Genomic DNA, 23,676 nt, shown 5'->3' with positions numbered 1-23,676 from the left:
AGCCTGCAGGATAGGTTTGTTTCTGGAATAAATCATATTTGAGGTTTGTACACCCAGCCATTACTTTTCATTAAATGGAAAAGAAGAAATATATGTTTTCACAAAGTGAAATCTCTTTACTATTATCAGTCTGATGCTTTTCACACACATCCTCACAGAAATACTATTTTTCCCTGCTCTACTTCTACTTCCTTATGCAAATCCTTGCAAATATATCTCTGTCATAGAAAGCCCTTCCCATTTTCACTAGAAAAAGGGCTAATTTCAGGGTATATTGTAGACTGTCCTTTTTGCTGATAGATGTGTTGACTGAAGCCACAGCCACTTGCAGAATGTCCTCTGTGATCTTGAAAAAATTTCAGTCTTCACTCTGTTTCATGTTCTTGTTCATGTTGCATCTAAATGCAGTTTGCAGGCTCTTTGGCACAGACGGTATTGGTATTGATATTGGTTAAGCTAGTTTTTCAAAAGCATGCATTTGTAGGAGTTGGATCTTTTTCCCAGTGAAAGGAGCTTAGAAAAGGGTAGCTTTTAGGAAGGTGGCACTTGCTTCCCAAAGATGAGGTCCAAAATTCAAAGCTAAGAAAATCGAAACAAGATGAGGGAAAAACGCTTCCAGTGACAGCCATGGGAGTCCTCCCATGAGACTCACTCTGGCTCATGTGCCTATTGTGACTGAGTGGATGTGTTGAGATGAATTTGTAAGACTGGCTGAAGGATAATCTCAAGTAGCTATAATTTGGGTTTGTTTTGCTTCCACATGCAAAGTAGGGGGGCTTTTCCAGCCACTTGAGAAGAACAGAAAATCCCTCCATCAGCATTTGCTGAAGGGCATGATCAGAAAATAAGATTTGTGGAGCACTGGAAATAGCTTTCCACCAGTCAGCACTCCTAGTCCCGCATCCCTCCAGGAGCCAACAGCAACATGTTTTTTCCAAGTGATCTCAGTGGCTGCTGGGTGGCATGAGGAGTTTTTGTGCCCTGACTGCTGCCATTACTGGTGCTGCTCACTTTTTCTAACCAGTTTTGAACTTAATTTCCTCTGTGTTGCAGTCCAGAAACTTAGCGCAACTTGGAAAGCAGAGGAGCTGATGGTAGGAGGGAACCAAATATGCAACTGGGTTCGTTTGGCATTTTTTTACTGCTTTTCCAAAGAATTTGTGGAGGAAGGGATTGGAGATAATTCTGTGTCCTATTGTCCAGCAAGGAGAATGAAGTGGAGTCCTCTGGGCTTCTGAACTCAGTCCTAAAGGTTTTCTGAATTGGATGCAATTGCTCTACATAAAGTTTTACTCAGTATTTCTTTGTTGGACAGTATAAACCCGGTGCTGTAATACAAACCACCAACCTTTTTATGGAATTTAAAAAGTTATTTTATTTGCATATATATGATAGCACTGGCATAGTGCCTATGACAAGGAGGGGGTACTTCTAAAATACAAACAAAATCCCCTAGCTGTCAGTAGTAGGGATGTTCCTCTGAGGTTTGCTTTCTTTGGGAGGTTTTTTTGGTTGGCTTGTTTTGGTTTTTAATTCTGAAAAACAATCTGAAAATATTTTTATTTAAAATAAACTTATTTTGAGACTTCATCCAAATAGCTTGTCTAATACTTCTCATTCCTGTTTGAAGGCTGGCTGCAGATGCAGGGTATGCCTGAATAGGACCACAATTTGGAAACAATTTTCTGTGCCCTGTGAGGTCTAAATACTTCAAGAAGCAGGACAATTCAGAGGTGCCGGTTCTGACATAATTTCTTAACCACACAGATACGATTCCACCACTGAGTCGCTGACTTAATAACTTGTGGGTAAAGTCTGCTGTCATACTTTCAACCCTTGTGCCAGTTGGAGTTGCAGTGTTCTGAGAAAGAAGAGAAATTTTGTTGTGTTTTGTGTGCTGTAAGCATTGTCCTAAGCAACAATCATCGCTGTATTCCAGCAGCAGGGAATAAAAGAAGTGGAGAAGATGACTAAAAAATGTCAAACACAGAGAAAAATCGAAATGTTCTGATTGCATGAATGAGCATATTTCTTCTGATTTATAAAATCAATGCATTTTTCACTTAAGAATTTTTGCTGGGCATCGAAAAAGGAGAATAAGAGTGATGCAAAAGGTCTTTGTCTTTGGAGTAAAAATCTTGTATGTAATTATTTTGAAACTGGAAATCCAGGTTTTAAGCAATGGGAGATTAGAAGGATGTGAGCATGGACTGAGTAGACTGGCTGTGACCTAAGTTATGGAAAAAACAGGTAGCCACATTGTTCATTGCTTGGAATTTGAGTCTTATTTTCATATGGAGTTCCAGATTCTGTCTATGACAGTAATCTTGCCTGGAAATAACAAATGTTTTGACCACAGTCACTGTGGGAGACCAAAGATAAAAGGTTTTTTTGCCTCTAGCTACAAGACAGATGAGGTAAAAGCAGAGGGATGGAGAGAGGGGCATAGGCAAAGGGGATAGCTTACTGTTGCCTTGATACTTACAGCAGCCTTTCCTTTTGCTGTACAGGAGATATAATTTAATAATAATTGGTAACAGACTGTTGGTGTGCTTATCTCAAACTCTTCAGAGTTTAATTTCTACGTCAGATGTATATGTTTATGTGCTTTTTTCCCACTATAAGTTTGGATTTATAAGCTCAGCATGCTTTTATGTGCATATATAAATAATCTGTGTTGAGACACATATGCAGACACTATATGGGTAAAAATTATAAGCAGACTCTATCTGGAGACAGCCAGAAGAGACAGTGGTAATGAGAAGTGTTTTAATTGCTTGCTATGGTGATATAAATTTCTGCTGATTCCAGAGATACTGTTGGGATAGTGACAGCTTCAGACTGAAAGAGGGTGGGTTTAGATTAGCTATTAGGAAGAAATTCTTTACTGTGAGGGTGGTGAGGCCCTGGAACAGGTTTCCCAGAGAAGCTGTGGATGTCCCATCCCTGGCTGTGTTCAAGGTCAGGTAGGATAAAGCTCTGAGCAACCTGGCTTAGTGAAACGTCTCCCTGCCACTGGTGGGAGGGTTGGAATGAGATGATCTTTAAGGTCTCTTCCAGCCCAACCCATTCTATGTTCCATCATAATCTAGACATTACTGTAGATAATAGATAGGTGTTTCAGTATATTGTAGATAAAAGATAGGTGTTTCAGTAGGCTGTCAGAGGGAATGTGGATGGGGCCGTATATGAGATGGCAGAGAGTTGTGTTGCTGCATTTTGGCAAAAGTACCCATTTGGATGTGAACATGTGCCAAAGCCAAGCTTACCTTCCTGAAGGCATAAGTCTTGTCCCTGCAGTACCCTTCTGATGTTGGCTGTACCTTAGGCTGGGACCTGGTTTTCCCTCCCTCCCTCTGAGGTGCAGGATCTCCTGGCCCCCCAGCATCCTCTCCATACTCACCCTCAGACTGTGTCTTCACACATGCAGCCATCCTCACCAGAGCAGCCTGCTGGGGATGGAAGGAGCAAGAACTGAGAGCAGGCAAGGTGGCACAAGCATTGTTTCTGTCACCAGCCAGAAGGCAGCCTTGCTCCTGAGAGCTGGCAGCACCACAGAAAAGTGAAGCTCAGCACACATCTCCAGTGAAATTGTTAAAAAGGCAGATGGTGACATCTTTTCTGCCATCTTCATCATGCTGCAAGCTGTGAATGGCACTGGTGCTCCAGCATGCTGAGCAGGCAATAGTGAAAATGCAGGCAAAGGGGAAGCCTTTGGTTCCAGTATAAATAGTGTATCTATGTTTTAAATTAAGTCTTATTTTTTAAAACCTTTGTTTTTGAAATTAAGCGAGTTAACATGCTGTGTTAAACATTTCCTTACCTTACATGCACTATGATATAGGAGCTGCTCTCCCCAGCATAGGGACAGTGGCAGCACAAATGTGCATGTTGTGAGAAAAGCCTTCAGGAACCATGTCAATGTGGTCTCCCAGACAGTGCTGTTGAAGCTGTCACACTGCTTTGCTGCTGGTGGCCTTTTCCTCATCTAACTGTTCTCTGGATCATTTTCCTATAATCACTTTGTTGGTTTGCTGTAAAGCTAGAGAATATCCTCTTTTGTATCCATCTCCTGTTAGACAGGGTAAGGAGGAGCAGGCTGAAGAGCATTGAGATTACACAATTAGGCATCCCAACCAAGCCTCTTATTCACAGTGACAGCTTTGACATCAGAAGAGAGACAGCCAGTGCCACCTTTGAAAAAGGATTAGACATGGTTTCTTAGTCTCTTGCCTTTTCTGACTTCTTTTGGAAATTTTTTTTCTACCAACACAGCTGTCCTTGATCACAGATGGGGCCCACATAGGGAGAAGAATGTCTGGTTTGTAATTGGGAGCTCTCTGCTGTAAGCCTTAAGTGGGGGAAAAAAAAGCATTTGTCTTCTCCAAACAAGTCCTCAGCATTTGCTGCATTGCCAAGAGTGAATCCTGTCCTGAAGAGCTATCCTTTGGTTGCTGTGCCTTTTTGATCACAGCAAGGTTGCCTGCTGCTCTGCCTGGACTTTCTGAAGCAGCGTGTTTTGTGATTTCTGGCTTCTGTTTGGTCATGTAGAAAAGAGCCTCTGTGCTGGCTGTGGGAAAGATACAGGTTTTATTTGCAGGTGGAAGTGGAGTCATGTTCACAGCCTGTGGAAGCTGATGAGGTTGCTCTTGAGCAAGGCTATGGTACTGTATAAACCTATATAAACTTCTTAACATCGTGTTATCTAGAACTGTGTGACTGCTAAAACAGGAGCTTGTGGTTGGAGCAGAGGAGAAAGGTCAGGAAGGAAATACATGCCCCTAAGTCACATTTATAAATGTGAGAAGGCTCAAGTGGGCGCCTGCTGCTGCTTGAGGCTTGCACAGCAGTGGAAGCATGCTGCCTGGCCCATGGGCACACTAGGACAGGTACAGGTTCAAATGCTGCCAGCTGCCCCACACTCTGCCATTGATCAAGCAACAGAATTTGCCTTTCAGACCTTGATTGTGCCACACTTTTCTCTTCTTCTACTAAATACAGGCAGTTGCTGCATGAGCTCTACCCACAGCTCTTCATCAGTGCTGTTAAAAAAGGAGAGATGGGACTTACATGTCTTTCTTCATTGTTTCCAGCACCCTTCATATGTGCAATTGCTAGATCTCTGCAGAAATACAAATCAGAAGAAGAATTAATTACAGAAGTAGAATATTGCTACCAATATTACCAAAATCTAATGTCTCATATTCTGCTAAAATTAGCTTTTAAGTGACTTTTTAGTGACCAGCTCACACTACAGGTTTTAAATTATTTTAGACCTCTGCATAGTCCTCCTCAAAATTACAATTAGCTCCTGACAAAGTTTTGATCTGCCAGCTCATAACTGCCTTAGGGTTTCCTGAACGACAATGCTTTTTTTTCTTTTTTGCTGGGGTGTCAGTGGGCTGAGATACTCATGCTGTGTTGCACAGCAGGAAAGGAGGTCCAAGGTGGCAGGAATGGCATGTACAATTGCTTGTACAACCTGGAGCTGCTTATACAATCAGTGATGTCAAATGCAGAGCATGGTCGAGCTCCATGAGCTCAATCTGCCTCAGGTCCAGCTACTGAACTGTGGTTCATTCTAGTACTCAAATAAAATACAGCTTGAGTAAGGCTACCAAAAGCCATTTTTAAAATTAGAAATGTTATCATCATTTTGGCCATAGCTCTGGAAAATTAAGGGTTTTGTACTGAAACAGAGCATTGCACTGTTAGAAATAGCATTTACTGAACCCTGATGCCATGAGGATCTCAGGGAGAAAAATTGCCTTAAAGATTGCTGCTGCTGTGGTGCTGTATCTGGCCTTTAGATTCTTTGGGCTCTGCAATACTGTCAGAGCAAGCACAACAAGACCTGAGAGAAAACCTAAGCTGTGAAGAGTCCAGTTTTTAGTCTAAAACAAAACTAATTTAAGCTGATAGATGGCTTCTTTACTCAGTCGCCTGAAAAACTCTTGGCAAACACAATAATCACAATTACAGAATCCTTGTAAAAATGATGAATCCATTCTGCTTGCACCCAGTAGGTTTTTGGCTCTTTGAGTACACTCTTTCAGATTGCCAAACTGATTGTCTCTCAACACAATTGTAACACAAAAAGCTATTTCATTCCTCCTGGTGAGCTGCCTCAGCATCCCTCACTTGCACAAGTTTCAATGAAATCAAATTCACCTTCTAAAGTCTGTGTGTACTGTAACATAAAAGATAGGAGTGCCCACTTGAAATTCAGACTATATAGAATGAAAAGCCACTGGTGTATCAAAGAATAACTATTTCAGCTAAGATAGAGGGGGAAAAAGGTCATTAAATGCCCTGTAAAATTGGCAATTCTTAAATTGCAATTCTTCCATGCTAAACAACTGTAAAATCTGTTTTTTAGTTCAAATATTGTCTGGCAACATTTGTTCCTTAATTAGGTAGGCAAATGATCTAATATTTGAATCCAATTTATCTGTAGATAGGAAGAGACTGGCGATAAATGCTTTCAGATGGAACACAGCAGCATTCGGGTGCTCTGGAATGCTTCTTTATTGTTAATTAAAATTAATCTGTTGTAGCATAGTTTGGTCATTCTCTATTTTTTCCTCTGTGAATTAGACTGGAGTCTGACCTCTGAGACTCTTTAATTAACATTTAAGACTCAAGTAGTTCAAATAATTTTTTCAATAGAGTCTCAACCTGTATTTGGTAAAGATAACAGATGCCCCATACCTTTAATAAAGGTTCCACTTTGATGGACAATAGTTCTTACTCTATTTCAAATGATCTCATTTTTTAAGATCTTTTAAGTACATTGGTTTTGTTTTGTCATTTAGATTTGTTGTCTTATGGCGCCTTTTAAATTGGATCCAGCTATTAGCAAAATGTACTAATTTTCCCTGAAGCTAGACTCCCATTCTGCAAACCAAAAGCTTAGTAAAGTCTAACTTTTTTCTCCCTTTAAGAAAGGCATGGTTTAAATTACTTGTTTTCTAAATCTTATGGGTAGACCTCAGAAGTAATTTTTTTTTTTTTTGCTTGTATGCAAGTCTGAGAATTGGACTTAGTTATCCTTAAGGGTTCCTTCCAACTTAGCTGTGATTCTGTGAGATTCTGTGATTCATGTGAGGAAAGGCCAAAGAATTGAGTTTATTCAGCCTGGTGAAGAGAAGGAGTGACCTAATTGTGGCCTTCTTGTACCTGAAGGGAGTCTGTAAGAAAGACAGAGAGGGACTATTTGCAAGAGTATATAGTGACAGGACAAGGCATTAAACTGAGAGTAGCCTTAGATTAGATATTTGAAAAACTTCTTTACTCTGAAAGTGGATAGATGCTCGAACAGGTTTCCCATAGAAATTTCCCCTGGTGTGGAAAGTGCCCCATCCAAGACCAAGGCTGCATGGGGCTTTGAGCTACCTGATCTAGTGGAAGGTATCCCTGCCATGGCAGGAGGGTTGAAACTGCATCATTCTTAAAGTCCTTTTCAACACATTCCATTCTGGGATTCTATGATTCTGTGATTGTGTGGGCCAGGGGAGAATAACATGGATTACGCAAAAGAATTTATCACCTGGGTCAGAAACAGTAAGTATCTCTTTAATTTAAGACATGTTCAAAATATATTTTAAAATATTTTTTTCTCAGTTATGTATGTCACTGGGAGCTTTTCTTTTGAAAGTCAAGCCATCTATTTGGTACCTTACATGGCTTTAGTCTGTCAGCTTCAAGCACCATCTCCCAAAAGGTCTTGGCCCAGGTTGTTAAAGGGATTGCCTTAGAGCTGGATTATTAGAATATTTTATGTAATTTTCCCCCCCCTCAAATAATCTCATGCAGCAGCTTGCATTGTCTGAAAACAGAGCAAGCAAAATTTTGCTCTTTGTATCTTCCATTGAGTTGTCTAAATGCAGGTATTTTTGAGTTACAAATACTATTGTGCAATACTGTGTATTTTTCTTTAAATTAAATTAAAAGATATTATGAGGCTCCTGGAATTATTTGTATAAGCTGCTGCTCCCATATTTGGGACTCTGCTGTCTGGCAGTAGCATCCCTTCACGATGTTTCCTGTAGGTACGTGCCAATACCTAGATCTCAATGTTGTTGGTACTTGTGAAAATTAAATTTTGTACCTGAGACACTGAATCTCTCTGTCTTCGTGTTACTGGACTGTGCCTCAGAAATACACTACTAATATGAGTATTGCATTGCAAAACACACAGTTACAAACTTCATTTAGCTTAAAAAGCTGGCAGTGGAGAGGCCTCCACCATCTCCAAAAGCAGAGTGGGAGGACAAAACAATTTCCAAGCAATGAGGGTCCATCCACAAGGAGCCTGAGGTGTCAGCACGCCTCCATCACTCCTCTGACCTACTTTTCCCCATCCTTGGGAGGGCCAGCCATCAGTCCTGGACTTGGGAGGACAGCTCTCACCCTGGTATTGCAGGCTGCAAAAATAAATTTCAATTCCAATATCAGCATGTGGGTCCTTGCAGCTGCCAAACCAGTAAGAGTGTGTGTGTGTGTGGGTGGGTGAGCAGTTAAAGGTGTTGCTTCAGATCCAACAAAGTCCTCTGTGCTTTCTGCCAGCAATAACAGGATGGATTGCTGTAAATTACTTTTCAGGTTTAGTTTATATTGTTTATGGTGTAACCAGCCAAAAGGACATATGCTGTGAATCTCTGAACTGTAGAAGAGCACAGGGAAACATACAGAGAGAAAACTGCGAGAGGACTAATGAATTCTTATTTTTGCCATTGAGTATTTGCTCCTGGGAGGAAAAGAAAAGCCAAGAAGAGCATGCACAGGATGTGGTATGGTTAGCCCAGTCCAACCACAAGCAACTTGGTTTTCTAAATTTCCTTTTGAAACTGTTTTGTTGAAAGTGCCTGTTCGCATATGACTCATTCATTAATTAGGCGTGAAGCTGTGGGGCCCATTTTACTCTTGTCTCTCTAAGTATTGGATGAGACGCTGGGAACTGGTTTTTTTTTTTTTTTGGACCCTACCCTTATGTGACTAAAATTCTTATGTTTGTGGAATCAGCCTTAGGGCTATGGAGTATCATAGAAAAATTCCTTCTTTATAGTTCATGTGTCTGAGAAACTGTTCTAGCTGCAGTTTGGGCAGCACAGCTCTCTACACACCATATGGCACAGGAGGCAGGATATATTTCAGTCCACATTGTGCAAGAGCCCCCTGCCCCTCTTGCACTCGGAGCCAGCTTTGGTTTCTGTGCTCTGCTTCCTGGGGTCTTGCACAAGGCAGAGAGCAGGGCTGACTGAGCTGGTTTCACAGGCCCTTCAGCAGACATTGGCTCTCCTGCAGTTTGCACGGTGGGCAGCCTGAGGAATTCCCTGAGAGAATATTCCCTGCCACGGGAATATTTGGGGCAGACAGGAGGCAAATGTGTAATCTGAGGAGAAGAGGCATGCTGTTCCTGCCCCAGCTGGCAAAGTGCCAGCGTTTCAGGTCTGGGAATGTGCTGGGATTTGTACTCACCCTGGGAAAGAAAGGGAAAAAAGCAAAAGAGAGAAAGAAAAGAGTGTGTTGTCTCAGATCTCACTCAACAAATAAATATTTTTCCTTTTAACTATTTGAATAAATGTTGGTTGCCAAGGACAGAAACCATATGGAGGAAGGAACAGTTAAGGGAATAGGCATAGGTTAGTTCTGTGTTTTCCAAAGCCATCAGAACTCGGATGCTTAGGCCATGATGCAGTGTCAGTCATACGTGATGTTAATATGTCAGGAAGTAAGACTACATGAATACTTTCACAGAGAGAACTTCTCTACTGCTCTCGATGCAGCTACAATGGTTGCACCAAGAAAGGTGTTTTGGGGACAAACTGGCTTCTGTGCTCTTTCAGCCAGGTCCCTACTTGTTATAAAGAGTACTCAGAAATGTAGGCCCTTAAGTCTTGTGACTCCACCTCTACATCAATAAATACTTTAACAACTGCAGGGGAAATAACAGCTCCACCAGGAGGTATGAAGACAGCCCCATCCCTGCTGTTAAAATATTCTCACTGAAGGCACAGTTTGAGGTCATGAGCAGCCACAGAAGCTGCACCTGATTGCCTACCTCCTGGGTAAGTGCTGTAACTGCTGGATCATGAGATGTAGAAGAGCAGTGATCACAGGAGGGGACAACAGAACCTTTCTCCTCCTCATGTTTCTCCTCGTTGCTATCAGAATACATTAGGAATTCTGTTTGAACTGTTTGTTATATATGGAAAAATCTGTGGAGTAAAGTGTACCTACAGTCTTTTAAATGTGTTTATATTGTTTGCTTAAGTCATCTTACAGATAGGAGAGGTGTATAGTTAAGTTTTGATTTTGGGTAGTTTCATCTGGGCAAGGAGCTGCTTGGTGCTGAGAAACACCCTGTAACAAAGCTGGATTGCCTGGGAAGATTTCCTGGAGAAACATTTAGTGTCTCCTGAGAGAAGCAGCAGCTGGGTAGGGTTTTGAAGGTCTGCCTTATGAATATGGGCATCTACAGCAAAGTGAGTTGAATCTTGGAAAGCCATTTCTTTTGTAGATTTAGCTGTTGTTCCACTAGCAGGAATCCTAGCAGCTGCTATTTTTTTTTTGCTATATTCAGCAAAAAGCTGTAAGAGACAGCAGTTATTCCCTATCATGCTGTAGCCATAGATTTAGTATCTTTCAAAGCAGTGAGTGCAAAATCCACCCAGCCCCAAAACAGTTTTTTGTTTTCCTAAGGTGTCTTCAAACTATTTTGTATAAGGGGTCAGCTGAAAAGAGGTATCAAGTGCACAGGACATGTGGGCATTTATCACTTGTTATTATGCTAATAGGATTGACATCTAATCTAATGTAATTCTTTGAAATTTTTTCCAGAGCTAAAAAATTGGCAGGGACTAGGATGAAAAGGAAATTATTTTCAAAACCTTATTTCCAAAAGCAACAGTATCTTTTTCCCCATGCTCCCTTTCTGTCTTCAGTTCTCAATGTCATCACTACATCTGTCATTCAGAGAAAGGTTCATATTCAGCTACTTGATATAAGCACAATTTGGACTCAGTTTCGAAAACTACTAAAACTCCTAACATTTCACTCTTACTATGAAAGGTGATTTTCATTAGGTGCCCTGTCTTTAAAAAGATTACCATCTTTTCAAAGATGGTAAGAGAAAAGGCTGAAACAGAAGCATTGGGAGTTATTCCACTTAACTGTTTTTCTTTACTATCAGTGCTGCATTGCTAATGGATATAAAACATTAGGCTTACCACTGCCTGCAATCAGGAAAGCCTTACTGGAAAGTAAGATGACACTTAGGCCACAAGAGTGGCTAAGAACAAAGTGAAAAATGTAAAGACAACACACATGTAATTCATGTTCACACTACTTAAGTAAAAACATTTTTTCAGTTGTAATTTGCTTGAAAACTTTGTTACAGTGTGTCAATTACTGTTTTTATCAATGTGTATTGGTAGAACAGCATGACAGCTTTTTAAATGCAGATGAATTTTAAATGCTTAAGAATGTGCTTAAAATCTGTTAGTAGCAAAACTGGTTCATTTAAGTGAAAGCTCTCTGTTTCATGGGTTGATATCTAACTTTTATCCTTTTGGCATGGATTTAATATTGGTACAGAATTACATTTAAGCCTTTTTATCATGTGTATGATGCACCTATATAGGGGATATTATCAGTTATATTTTGTGGTTTCTCCAGACCTTTGTAGTGGTAATCTGTTTCCTGCCACCCCCCTTTTGACACTATGAAAGAAATAACCTCTAGCCTAACTTAAAAGGAAGAAAGTCAAGACTGGAAACAGTGGCAGTGAAGATGCTGCAGATGTGTGCCTGGATCTGGGTTAGTTTCTAGCACCAAATCAGGAGTTTGTCTTTGAGCATCCTGGGTTTCTGAAGCCCAGGCTGAGGGGTGCAGAGTTCTGGCTCCTCTGTCCAGCTGACTGACTTGTCAGGCTGCAACCTGCCAAAAGACACAAACCCCACAAAGATGAAAAAGCCAAACTGGTACAGATATATTATCAACACTCAGACAAAATACAAGGGTTTATTTGTTTGTTTTTACTGAGTTTTATTTTTCTTCTGAAAGGTTCGTCATCGGTGGTGTGAACTTGTCATTAAACACAAATATGAGCCTGGGTATGGAGACATTGAGAGATTCCTTAGAGAGGATCAGGTAAGTTACATTTAATTAGCATTTTGAAAACAATCAACTTTTTAACACCCTTATGCTGAAATTAAAAAAAAAATAGTATATCTTCTTGCTGCAGTTTATCAAAAACTTGGCTGTGTATTCATCTTTTTCTTCTGTGGGCATCTAAACATTTAGTTTAGGGAAGCCACTTAGGGTAGGGGTATTCAACACCACCTAAACCTAAAGACTACTTATCTTCTGTCAAGTGGGGAAATAGGATAGAATTCCTCCTCTCCTTGCATTTTATGCAAGCCAGAGGTATGAGTGATGCTAGGAAGATACTTCTCAGCAGTTTCCTTTTGCAGGATGAGGAAGGTAAGTGTGGCTGTGAATGTCAGTGCAAGTGTGGGATAGGTGCAAAGCAGTCAGTGGTGTGGTAACTTTAGTTTTGAAGATGACAGCCAGAAGTAGTATAGCACATCCAGGGAATGCTAGCCCCTCCATGGGTAGGAACATGGTAAGAGAGGAATGTGAAGGCATTAAAAGGCTGGACATACATGATTCCCTTACCATGGCCTTATATTTAGGCCACTGTGAACTTAGAATTCTGATTGCACCTCTGTCTTGTTCTTTTTCTATTTTCCCTTTTATTTATCTTTATTCACTATGAGCCCTATAAAATTGAGATATTCACTGCCTAGGATGAATTTTAAATATTTCAATATATGTTACAAAATAGAAAATGGTGAAGATACATCAAAATCTAGGCAAGATATTAATGTCTTTACCTTTTATGATGACAATGAACAGAGCTATTTACAGCCAATGAGGATTTTCTGCTTTCAGGCAACAAAGCACAACTGAATTATTGCAGTTTGTCATGTGTTCTTCTAGCTCGGAAGTATACCTCCTATTTATATCTAAGCCAATGAACGGGCCCCAGAGCTCTTGGCAAGCTCTGTATTAAAACAAATAAACAAAAAAGGACATAAAATAACATTATTTCATAAGGAGTTACGTGGATTGTGCATATTTATATTCTATGAAAGGATGGAGATAACCACCAGCAGAACCTGGGCATTTGGGGTTCAGGAAACCCTTGAGTTGATAAAACCATACAGAATTGCATTCTATTTGGAATAGCTATGATGTCAAATAAAGACATTTTCTGCAGTGTAGGGAAATAATTTTTTGCAACTTTTTAATGTAATCTTCATTTCATTTACTTCCGCAGTGCATACAGTTAATGGCACAACAAGCTTCTGGTGTGATTAGTACTTGGAGCAGTTGCATGTCTGTACTGATCATGTAATGTGGCATTTTTAAAAGTCTGGGGGAAAAGGCAAATGGACTGTTTAAATCCTTTGAAGTTCTACAAAACTCTAGTGTGTTTACTGCATATAAATATTTAGACCTAGGGGAGAGTTATTAATGCTGGGTAGAGAAGATACTTCCTATAGTAAGAAAATGTCACCATTTAAAAAATTCTCAATGAGAGCCCAGCTCCAAGGCCATTTGTGTGGCTGCCAGACCTTGGTGCAGCTGCAAACCCTGGAAATCTGAGGTTTTCGTTCTCTTGGTGTCACAGTATGCTTAGAGAATTGGCAAGGAGTCTGTCAGGTTCCTGCCAGTCTGGGACTTTCTCCTTTTACTTCTGTCGTTTTTAAATTTTAAATGTCTCTTCTGGCTGAAGGGGTTTTTAAGGCTTACCAGCCAATGCTAGAAATTTCAGGGAATAGCATTAAAAATTATATTTTCTCAATGCTGTCCAAATTTTTCTGCTCCTGCAAGTCCAAACAGTAACTGTAAAAGTCAGCATGCTAAGCTGCCAATATTTTGTCACTTATGTAAACCTATTTTGGTAAGTGCAGTTTAACATTTACTGAATTCCTGTAATTAGCTGGAAAAAATGTATCATCAGAAAAAAAAAAGACAATCTCCTATAAGTTTCCTGTTAAGTTAGCCAGAGCTTTGTTGGCAGTGGTCAAAGGGGCCCAGATCTCCTCACAGGAGCCCCATTACCTTTTTTTATAGCTGCTATGTCCAGAATAAATGGTTAGAAAAAGCCTGCCTTCATACCCAACCAGAACTTATGCATGTTAAACTGTATCTCTGATATAAAGGGAGTCAAACACAGATGTGACCATATTCAGTTAATGTCCTGTTACAGAATTGCCAAATGGGAATTTTAAAGTGGAGTACTTCAGTTTTTGTTCATGGATGTGTGAGTAAACATGACAATTGGAAAGAAAATGTGTATCCTGTTGAAGGAAGGAGAAGCTTTTTTCTTAAGGGGCATTTGGAAAAAAATCAGATAGTTGGTAAAGTATTCAACTTGAACAGTGGCAAGGGAAGTGGAGTGAGGAATGATATTCTTGTCATGCCATAACACAAAATTCTTACATTAATAATCTGTTTTTGCAGAGTCAACACAGCATATAGACAAGCGTCCTTACGCTAAAGAGACACAGAGAAAATTAGTTCTTCTGGGGGAGAGAATAGGCATTAGAGAGTAAATGGTATTTTCTGTGTTTTGGATTGTCTGTTTTGTTTCATTTTTAGTTTAAATGAATACTAGAGGGTCAGTGACAAAAACCCAGCTAACTAGTTATTACTGGTGGTAGGACGCTTGTGTGTTATGTTCCTCTTTCAGGCTATGGGTGTGTATCTCTATGGTGAATTAATGGTGAATGAAGATGCAAAACAGCAAGAACTTGCACGGAAATGCTTTGCTGCAGCACAAGAACATATGGATGCATCCTCAGCCAAAGTGGTGGCAGAGATGTTATTCTGAAAAGGTGATTTTTCATTTTAATCCTAACACCCTGATTTTGCTTCATATAGAAAGAATATGCAGAGCTCAGTGAACGTGGTAAACTATGGCATACCATACAACTTGTGGCTGCTTAGGCTGAGAAATAACTCTTGTTATATATCTTGTTGGCTTGTTTTTTTTTTTTCTTTTTCTTAAGCCCAGCAGCGGGAGCAGTGAGTTACATACATGTAGGCATAGCTGGAGAACGTGGAGAATGGCTTTGTTGTAATGGACTGTACAAGAGGCAACTGTAAGTCCAAATGGCCAAAGAAGGCCAGGCTCTGCCTACAGTTGTTTCCCATCCTGTATTCCTAACTCTGCTTACAAAAATTTCAATTGTGCTAGGACCATTTCTGTTTAATAGAGCTGCATGTTGACTTGACAGGCAGCATAGTCTTTGAAAAAAGCCTGCTCCCACAGTGGAAATATGAAACTGTGGACTTGGAAGCAAATATCATGTGAGAACAAGCTGATAATTCATTTTTTTTGTGTTAAGGGTATGGAGGTTTTGAAGATTGATTATGAGGTAAGAAAAGTAGCCTTAACAGGAAGAAGCTAGCTTGTTTATGAAATTAAAGGAGAGGAATCACCAGAAAAAGCAGAATTGCAAAAATATTTATGGAATGATGATTGCCATAGGCTATAAATTTGCAAAGATACTTTCCAATTCTCTGTCTGAGCAGTTGGAGGTAGCCTTACAGTGTCTGCACATGCATGTTTAATGTATAACCCATTAAGATTTGTATGAAAGTTTCTTAGAGTACAGCATTTTTGGTTAAACATATAACTCATCCGACAGATTGATTGCTGTGGTTGTTCACAAACTTTACAGCTGATTTGTGGTATCAAAATTCAGGCTTCTAATTTAGCAAAAAAACATTGTCACCTAATTGATACCAAGCAAAAATCTTAATTTTCTTCTGTTCTAGCAGTACTAGAACTGTGAGTTCCGCTTGATTTTGTAGTGGTTTTTTGCTATGTTTATATGAAATACAACCAATGACAGATACTATGAAAGCAAGTGTGATTATGAAAAGCCATGTTGTTCTTCTGTATAGACAAGAACTGTGCCTGCCAAGAAAACTTTTTGGGAAAGGTGGATCAGACTGTAGAGTGGCAGGATATCAGTGGTGGGGTAGGAGAGATACCTTTTAAAAGAGAGCTTGAGAGACTCTTTCGTGTACCCCCAATTATCAGGGACTCATAGGAATTTGAGTTACGTTCAACAGTTCTTAATCTTAATCTGGTAGGTGTCTTCAAGTGTCTGAAGGCCAGAAACAATAAAATCAAAATTTCTACAAGTTTCTGATGGTAAGTATCTACCACAGGAAAATTACATGGTATGCAGGTGTTAGCAATAGTCTAGAATTACCCCTTTGACTTTACAGACAGATTGGAAGTGCATGGTTAGCTATAACAGAAAACCTAAAGATACTGAGTACAATATTCTGTGTAACTGCACAGCTTTCTTTTAATGTTATGGCTGTTTGGGTTCCTGGCATGATGATTTGTGACTTAAGATTAAAATCACATTGCCAGGGATTACCACGCAGCCATGACCACAGCTGCTAGCATGAAACTCACCATTAACAGTCTGATGGGTGCACAGCGTGGAATCCTCTCCATCTATCAAAAAAACAAACAAAAACCACACATACACAAACAAAAAAAAAAAAAAAATAGAGAGAGAGGGAGAGAGAAACAAGCCCCCAAACCCACCAAAAACAGAGGAAAGCAGCAGAGCATCATGGAAGAACCTCCTCCGAAAACTATCTCTGCTGAGACCAAGATCTCTCTGGTGAGGTGCAGAGCTTAGCTGATTGGTGAACAGTGATTGTTTTCCTCTTTGTTCACAGTGGCTAAGTTCTGCACCTGAAGAGAAGGGAGAGGAGACTCTCTGCAGGGCAGGGAGCGTTTGCTGGCTGAGATCCTTTGCTGCTGAACGGGCAGATTTGTGATGAATGCATGTGTCCGAGGCTCAGTGTATGGAGAGTAAGAGGCAGAGGCAACCTGGGAAGGACTAAAGACTTAGTTTTAGTTGAGAATAAACAATGCTCCTTAAGTTCTCAGTCTGATTGCAAATGTAAGGCATTGCCTACAGTAATTTGGTTACCATGCTTTCCTAAAGGTCAGAGGAAATAACGTTTGTGACTTTTAACCTGAAATTGTCAATAAAGATTTTGTTTTCTCTTTAATGGATACTGTCATGATCCTCTGTGAGCTAAGTTGTAGCTTAGCACTGTGTGTTGTTTGCAGGAAATGGTGGCAGCTCCAGTCGGAAACAACTTACAGCTGCTGCTGTTGTTCCAGGCTGTTGATGGACCCGTCCTCCGGTGCCTACTGAGCTGATATCAGTTCTGATTTTACACACTGGCTCAGTTCAGCAGGAACAGGAGTCGAGCCCTAGAGCAAAAAACAAGATGTACCTTTTCTAAGAGCCTTTGAGAAATGTTGTTGCTGTTTTCTCTCAAAAATGAATCAGTACACCTTATGTCCTGATGTTAGACACTAAATGGCCTAAGGTGGAAAAGCTACCTCAGTACTGTTTAAGAGGACTGTTGGCTAAAGATGAGAAGGTATGTGGATATGTAGCACATCACACAGTATTGCTCTGGTAACTTGCCTCCAACATTATTTTCAGAGAAACCTGGTAATAACCAAGAGAGTTAGTGCTTCCATCGTGGATCCTGTCTTCTCCAGACCTTGTTGTGGTCGCTTTAGGAAATTAAAGAGATCATTGTTAACTCTGTAGCTACAGTTAGACTCTACTGGTAACCTAAAATATAACTCAATTTGGAAAGCTGGGGCAATCAAGAATGCAGAGATATTCCTTCGTTGTGACAGAGTAATAACTTTAAACGCTGTTTCCGTTGCAGGAAAGATCACAGACAACTCTTTTAATAGATCTTCTGCTAAACCCCGATGGTACTAGGATTTCATTGACCCAGGACATCAAAGGAAGGATTATGTGACTGCTAAAACAATCAGCTGACAGAAATATTTACCTTTCTGTATTTCTAGAGGTCCACTGTAACTGAGAACACAGGAAAACTACACACACACGTGTTACTCTGGCTCTAGGTAATTCTTTGATACAAGAATTTTGGGATTTATCCTTGTGCTTTGGTAATACAATCATTCTGGTTTGCAGATGCCAAAGATTCTTGATTTGAACAACTGTATTAATTTGGGCATTCTGAAAATGGATGGAACTGTATTGTGTACTTAAAATTTTGTTTGTAACTTCTATGTCATATTTATAAAACCTCAGTGTGAAATCAGCAGGGGCTGGGGTGGGGCTCGTAAGATTAGATAGAAGCAGAAATAAACTGTGGAAAGTTACCTGCCATCATCCTGGTGATGCAATGGGACTGAAGAGAAAACAAAGATCATCATGCTCTCTCTGTCACGTTTAGGTTAAATTTTACTAGAAGTGTCAGACCTCCCATTTTCTGAAAGTGTCTTTCATACCCTTGTGATATTTATTTTGCAATGATATCTCAAGTGTATCCTTTCCTGATCAATGAATCTCTACATTTTTAGAAGACATCTTAATTGTTCCTTTCAGAGAGTAAGAATTTAAACCACAAAAATCTGTGAACCTATTTCTCTTGTACTCTATTGTTTTATATCAAATCCTCTTTGATAATAATAAAATTATAAAAAAAATTTTTTTCCAAGTATAAATAGTCTTTCCATTGCACTGTGGTTCAACATTATTTTAAAAACATGGGAAGAAGAATTACTTCATTCCTTCTTTTGCAACAGGAGGAAAGAACCTGGAACTCATTACTTAAGGGATGTTAATGAGAAAAAATAAATGGGGTACTTTTTAAAAGTTCTTAGAATCTAAAGTAAAAGCCTGCCTCAACATTGTCTTCAGTACAAAGAGTACAGTTCCTTTTCACGTCACCACATTTTCTAACCTCCCCCTTTGCAGGCATAGTGTCAAAACCTGAATTAAGGGACACTCAGCAAGTTCTTTCAAATGCAGCAAGAGTTAGGAAATTGTCCAAGAAGGCACTGAGACACCACAATGACTTCTAATGTAGTGACTCTCACAGACGTAGTTATTACAGGATCCCATTCATAACAGAGTTACACTTCATTTCACAGGTTTTTCTGCGAAGGCCAGCAAAAGAAACCAGCTTGCTTTTTGCCTTTTTTGTTGTGTAAGGAAAAAATGCAGAGCTGGATAAGACTCTTGCACAAAATATGCGGAAATTAAGAACATTGTAGGCCTCTTCATAGCCAGTACTGTTAAAGCTACAGGGCAAATAAGATACTACACATTTTTAAAATAGCACCAAATATTTCTTCTTTCAAAACAACCTACTTGCCTTTTTTTTTTTAATATTGAACACAGCAGTAGTTTTGTTTGCTACAGCTCTTACAGTCGGCTTCAGCAGCATTAACTTGAACATTTCCCCACACTACAACATCATGACCCATCATGCGTGTTAGAAACTGAGAAAAGCAACAGAAGATAAAATTGAAACACCAAAAAACCAAAAAGATGACAAAGAGGTGGCAGTCCTGGCCCTTCATCAGTGCTTATGGGGCCTTTTGTTGCTAATCCAAGCATTGTGATATAGAGTGAGGCCCCAGATTAAGAAGAAAGCTGAAGGTGGCATTGAACAGTTATGGTTACCATAACTCATCAGAGAGCATAGGAGACTCATGTATGTATTGTTTAGTAGGGTCACTAACATGATATAAACATTACCCTTAGTTTAAAATCCTTCTGAATCATGCAAAAAGCATTGGAAGGGAACCATATAATTATTTACAGAATCACAGAATGAGTTGGAAGGGACCCACAAAAATTATTGAATTCAGCTCCTGGCCCTGCACAGCACCAGCCCCAAAGGTCACACCGTGTGCCTGAGAGCATTGTCCAAATGCTTCTTGAACTCTGTCAGGCTGTGACCACCTCCCTGAGGATCCTGTTCCAGTGCCCAAACACCCTCTGGGGGAAGAACCTTTTTCTAATATCCAACTTAAACCTCCCCTGAAACAACTTCAGGCCATTCCCTCAGGTGCTGTCACTGGTCACCATGGAGGAGAGATCAGTGCCTGCTCCTCCCCTTCCCCTCATGAGGAAGTTGTACCTGCAGTGAGGTCTGTCCTCAGTCTCCTCTGGGCTGAACACACCAAGTGCCCTCAGCTGCTCCTTGTACAGCAAACCAGCCCCCAGCACTTGAGGTGAGGCTGCCCCAGCTCTGGCAGGACAATCCCCTCCCTTGCCCAGCTGTGATGCTGTGCCTGATGCCCCCCAGGACAGGGTTGGCCCTCCTGGCTGCCAGGGCACTGCTGACCCATGTTCAACTTGCCAGGACCCCCAGGTCCCTTCCCATGGCTCTGCTTACAGCACCTCATTCCCAGTCTGTCCATATATCCGGGGTTGCCCCATCCCAGATGCAGATTCCAGCACTTTCCCCTGTTGAGCTTCATATGGCTGGTGATTGCCCAGACCCCCAATTTGTGGAGGTCTCTCTGCAGGGCCTCTCCCTGCCCTGGAGGGAGTCAGCAGCTCCTCCCATTTTTGTATCATCTGCAAACTTGCTCAGTATCCCTTCCAGTTCCGTGTCCAGGTCATTTATGAAGATGTTGAAGAGCAGAGGGCTGAGCATGGGGCCCTGTGGAATCCCAGTAGTGACAGGTCCCCAGTCTGATGTGACCCCATTCACTGTAACCCTTTGTGCCTGACCCGTGACCCAGCTGCTCACCCACCCCATGATGTGTTTATCCAGCTGTGGGCTGCACATTAGGTCCAGAAGGATCCTGTGAGAGACAGTATCAAAAACTTTACTGGCTTCCCTTGGTCAGCTGGGTGGGTTACCTAGTCATGAAAGGAAACCAGGTTGATAAGCAGGACTTCCCTCTCATGAGCTGTGCTGGCTGTGACTGGTAACTGCGTTGTCTTTCAGGTGTTTTCCAGTACCCCTGGAATAAACTTCTTCATAACTTTACCAGGCACTGGAGTGAGACTGACAGGCCTGTCGTTTCCTGGGTCCTCCTTGCCCTTCCTGAAAACTGGGACAATGATTTGTCAGCTTATAGTCATCTGGGACTTCTGGATTCCTAAGACCACTCAAAAGAGACATTTTATCATTACATCAGCCAGCTCTGGAAGGATACTTGGATTAATCCTATCAGGCCCCATAGATTTGTAGGGATCCAGCCGGAGCAGTAAGTCCTGCACATATAAGTTTTTAATAGACCCTACTATCAAAAGCCTAACAGGAAAAAAAAAACAGCAAACCACCAACGTTATGGTTTTCTTTCAGGTGGGTGTTCTTATATTGAGTTCCCAACAGAAGGAAGTTGCAGAATCTAATTGTAGCAAATAGAAGTAAACAACAAAGAAATCTATTTCCAAACTTCCTCTGAATAAACCATTACAGGAAGCAATGTCTTTTCAAACAATGCTTTAATCTAGGAGATGGACTCAGTGGTCCTTGTGGGTCACTTCCATTTCAGTGTATTGTATGATTGTATGTGGCTATGACAACACAGGCATCTATATAGGTATGCCTTTGCCCTTAGGTTTCATTTACTTGTTTCATAGGCTGCCCACTCTGCATAAAATACAGCATTTTGTAGGAGTTTTTTCCCCTCCCATCCCTAATTCAGTCCTTTCCGAACACAGTGTTAATGTTATTCTGAAGAGCATTGAAATCCCAGTGCTGGACTATCTCCCACTTACTTCATCAGTCCAGCATCTAGTTAGGATCTCAGTGTTTCTTTTCTGGATGTATCTTTCAGCTCTGAAAACGAATCTCAGATGAAAAATTAAATCTGTATCCATATAGTTAGGCAAGGATCACCATCATGCTGCTTACTGTGTTGCTTTTTCAGAGAAAAGGCAGACCATGACAAGGGGGTGGCCCTGCAAGTCCCTCAGCCCCTCAGTGGGAATGCATTCATTCCCTGCAATACACTTTCTGTTGCAAGCACAGAGCAAAACACACCATTTTGCTGGCAGCTGTTTTCTGTCTGCAGCTTTGCTGGGAGGTGTTTGCAGCTGCTGCTGTTTCTGTGACTTCTCCTTTAGAAGGGAATTAGCTGTACCCTATTGCCCATGCCTCACACAAAATAGCAAAGGAAAATGGTCTGGAAACGAAGGTCGGACTGGAAATGCAGCAAGTGGGCAGCTTGAGGAAACAAGTTGGCATAAAGAGCCTAAGGATTTCTGACATATAAAAAGCACTATGAAGAAGGATGCTACCAAAACAAATAAAAACGTTATATGGAGCATTAAAATGTATCATGCAGAGCACTGCAGCCAGTCAGTTCATCTCCACAGCTGATGAAAGTTTTGAGAACTGGTATTTGTACTACAGAAAATCTCAGGTGTTTGTAGGCTGCTTTGCATACAGAGGTACATGGGAGGAAACCATGGTGCTTCTGTAAGAATCAGCAAGCAGCTGAGTTACCATGAGCCATTTTGTTCCAAAGGCTCTATTAGTTTGGGGTTGATCCTTTCCATGCAGAAACTGGACTGTAAATGTCTGGAAAATCCACACCTTCCAGGCCCCCGTACTGCAGGCAAGTGCCAGCTCAGACACATGAGTGCTGCAGCAGGTCTCACTTTCACTACACGTGATTTAAGAGTGACTAGCAGTACATGAAATATCTGAGGCCATTCAAATTTTTACCAGTAAGTTAATGGTATTTTACTTTGAAAAAAACATTCACATAATAATGTACTCAGATAAGAGCAACATTTGAAATACACCCACATACTGAGCACAAAACCATCCTCTAATTCACTAAAAACCCTATTCCACACCACCAATCCTTAATATCTAAAAAAAAAAAATTTGATACATCTTATGGTTCTTTTAATAATGTATCTTGTAGTTTTTTAAAGCTACAAAATATCTACCTTTGTGCTACAGTTCCCAGTATTCATGAGTCATGTCTGATGTCTTCTATAACAGTCAAAGATTTCAACAGACACCTAAGTGCATTTCTCTTTCTGACCTCAATTGTTGATGCCCAGACTAGTCAGAAGAAAAAAAATTGCAAGAAAGGACAAGGAAGCAACCAAACAGAGGAGTTGACTCACCTCGAATTTCACAAGTATACTGAGTTTAGGCACATAAACAAAATATGAAGTGAACATATACACTGATGGCTATGTTCCTTTGTTTCCGTGGACACAGTATACTGGAAAATTTATTTTAAAATCTTACCTGCTGCCAAGCTGACATTTTAGGTCAGTGAAATATGGCAGTGCTTAAAGAAATTGAGACATTTGCACAGTCCTTAGGAGACTAACTGCATTTGTCCATTTGCTGTAATTTGAGATAAGTGCATATTCTCTGCACAAAATTAATATTTTATAATACTAAAATATACCTGTTTTCCAGAAGAACAACAGGCATTTGCTCTGTTACCTGAAAGCATGCAGAAATCGCACTTCTGTAAAAATTTGCTTTTACATGATCATTTACACATCAGAAATTATTAGCACAGTGGTAGTGCCCACAGTACAACCTGTGAAACCCTGGTTTTGCTCATCTTGCCCCATTGCAGAGATGACTGCTCTGCTGTCTTCTCACATGGCCCTGGGCAGCAGCTGGACGTTGCTGTACCCTTTAGTTAATGTAGCTCACTTCAGCCATCTCTGAAAACTGCCTATTTCTGACCACATCCAGGCTTTTCCTCTGGGCTTGCTGGGACTGCTGTCTCAGCACTGGAGCCCTCTGCTGAAGCTCCATCTGAGACATTTTATTCATGGG

At 40.7% G+C, this 23,676-nt stretch overlaps 1 protein-coding gene across 3 annotated transcripts in view; it reads left to right on the top strand.

Moving 5' to 3' along the window:
- AOPEP (aminopeptidase O (putative)) overlaps positions 1 to 18,606 on the top strand; it is a 177,187-nt gene extending 158,581 nt beyond the window's left edge. For all 3 annotated transcript variants that reach the window (XM_066569633.1, XM_066569632.1, XM_066569631.1), the window contains 3 exons: positions 12,067 to 12,153; positions 14,765 to 14,909; positions 17,803 to 18,606. In XM_066569633.1, the coding sequence (XP_066425730.1) occupies positions 12,067 to 12,153; positions 14,765 to 14,905 (228 nt within the window). In that variant the 3' untranslated portion in view covers positions 14,906 to 14,909; positions 17,803 to 18,606. The remainder of the gene's footprint in view (positions 1 to 12,066; positions 12,154 to 14,764; positions 14,910 to 17,802) is intronic.
- The last annotated feature ends 5,070 nt before the right edge of the window (positions 18,607 to 23,676 follow it).

The sequence above is a fragment of the Molothrus aeneus genome, chromosome Z (genome assembly GCF_037042795.1).
Source record: "Molothrus aeneus isolate 106 chromosome Z, BPBGC_Maene_1.0, whole genome shotgun sequence".
Classification (NCBI taxonomy): domain Eukaryota; kingdom Metazoa; phylum Chordata; class Aves; order Passeriformes; family Icteridae; genus Molothrus; species Molothrus aeneus.
The sequence above is the reverse complement of the archived record's forward strand: the minus strand, read 5'-3'. Positions and strand labels throughout refer to the sequence as shown.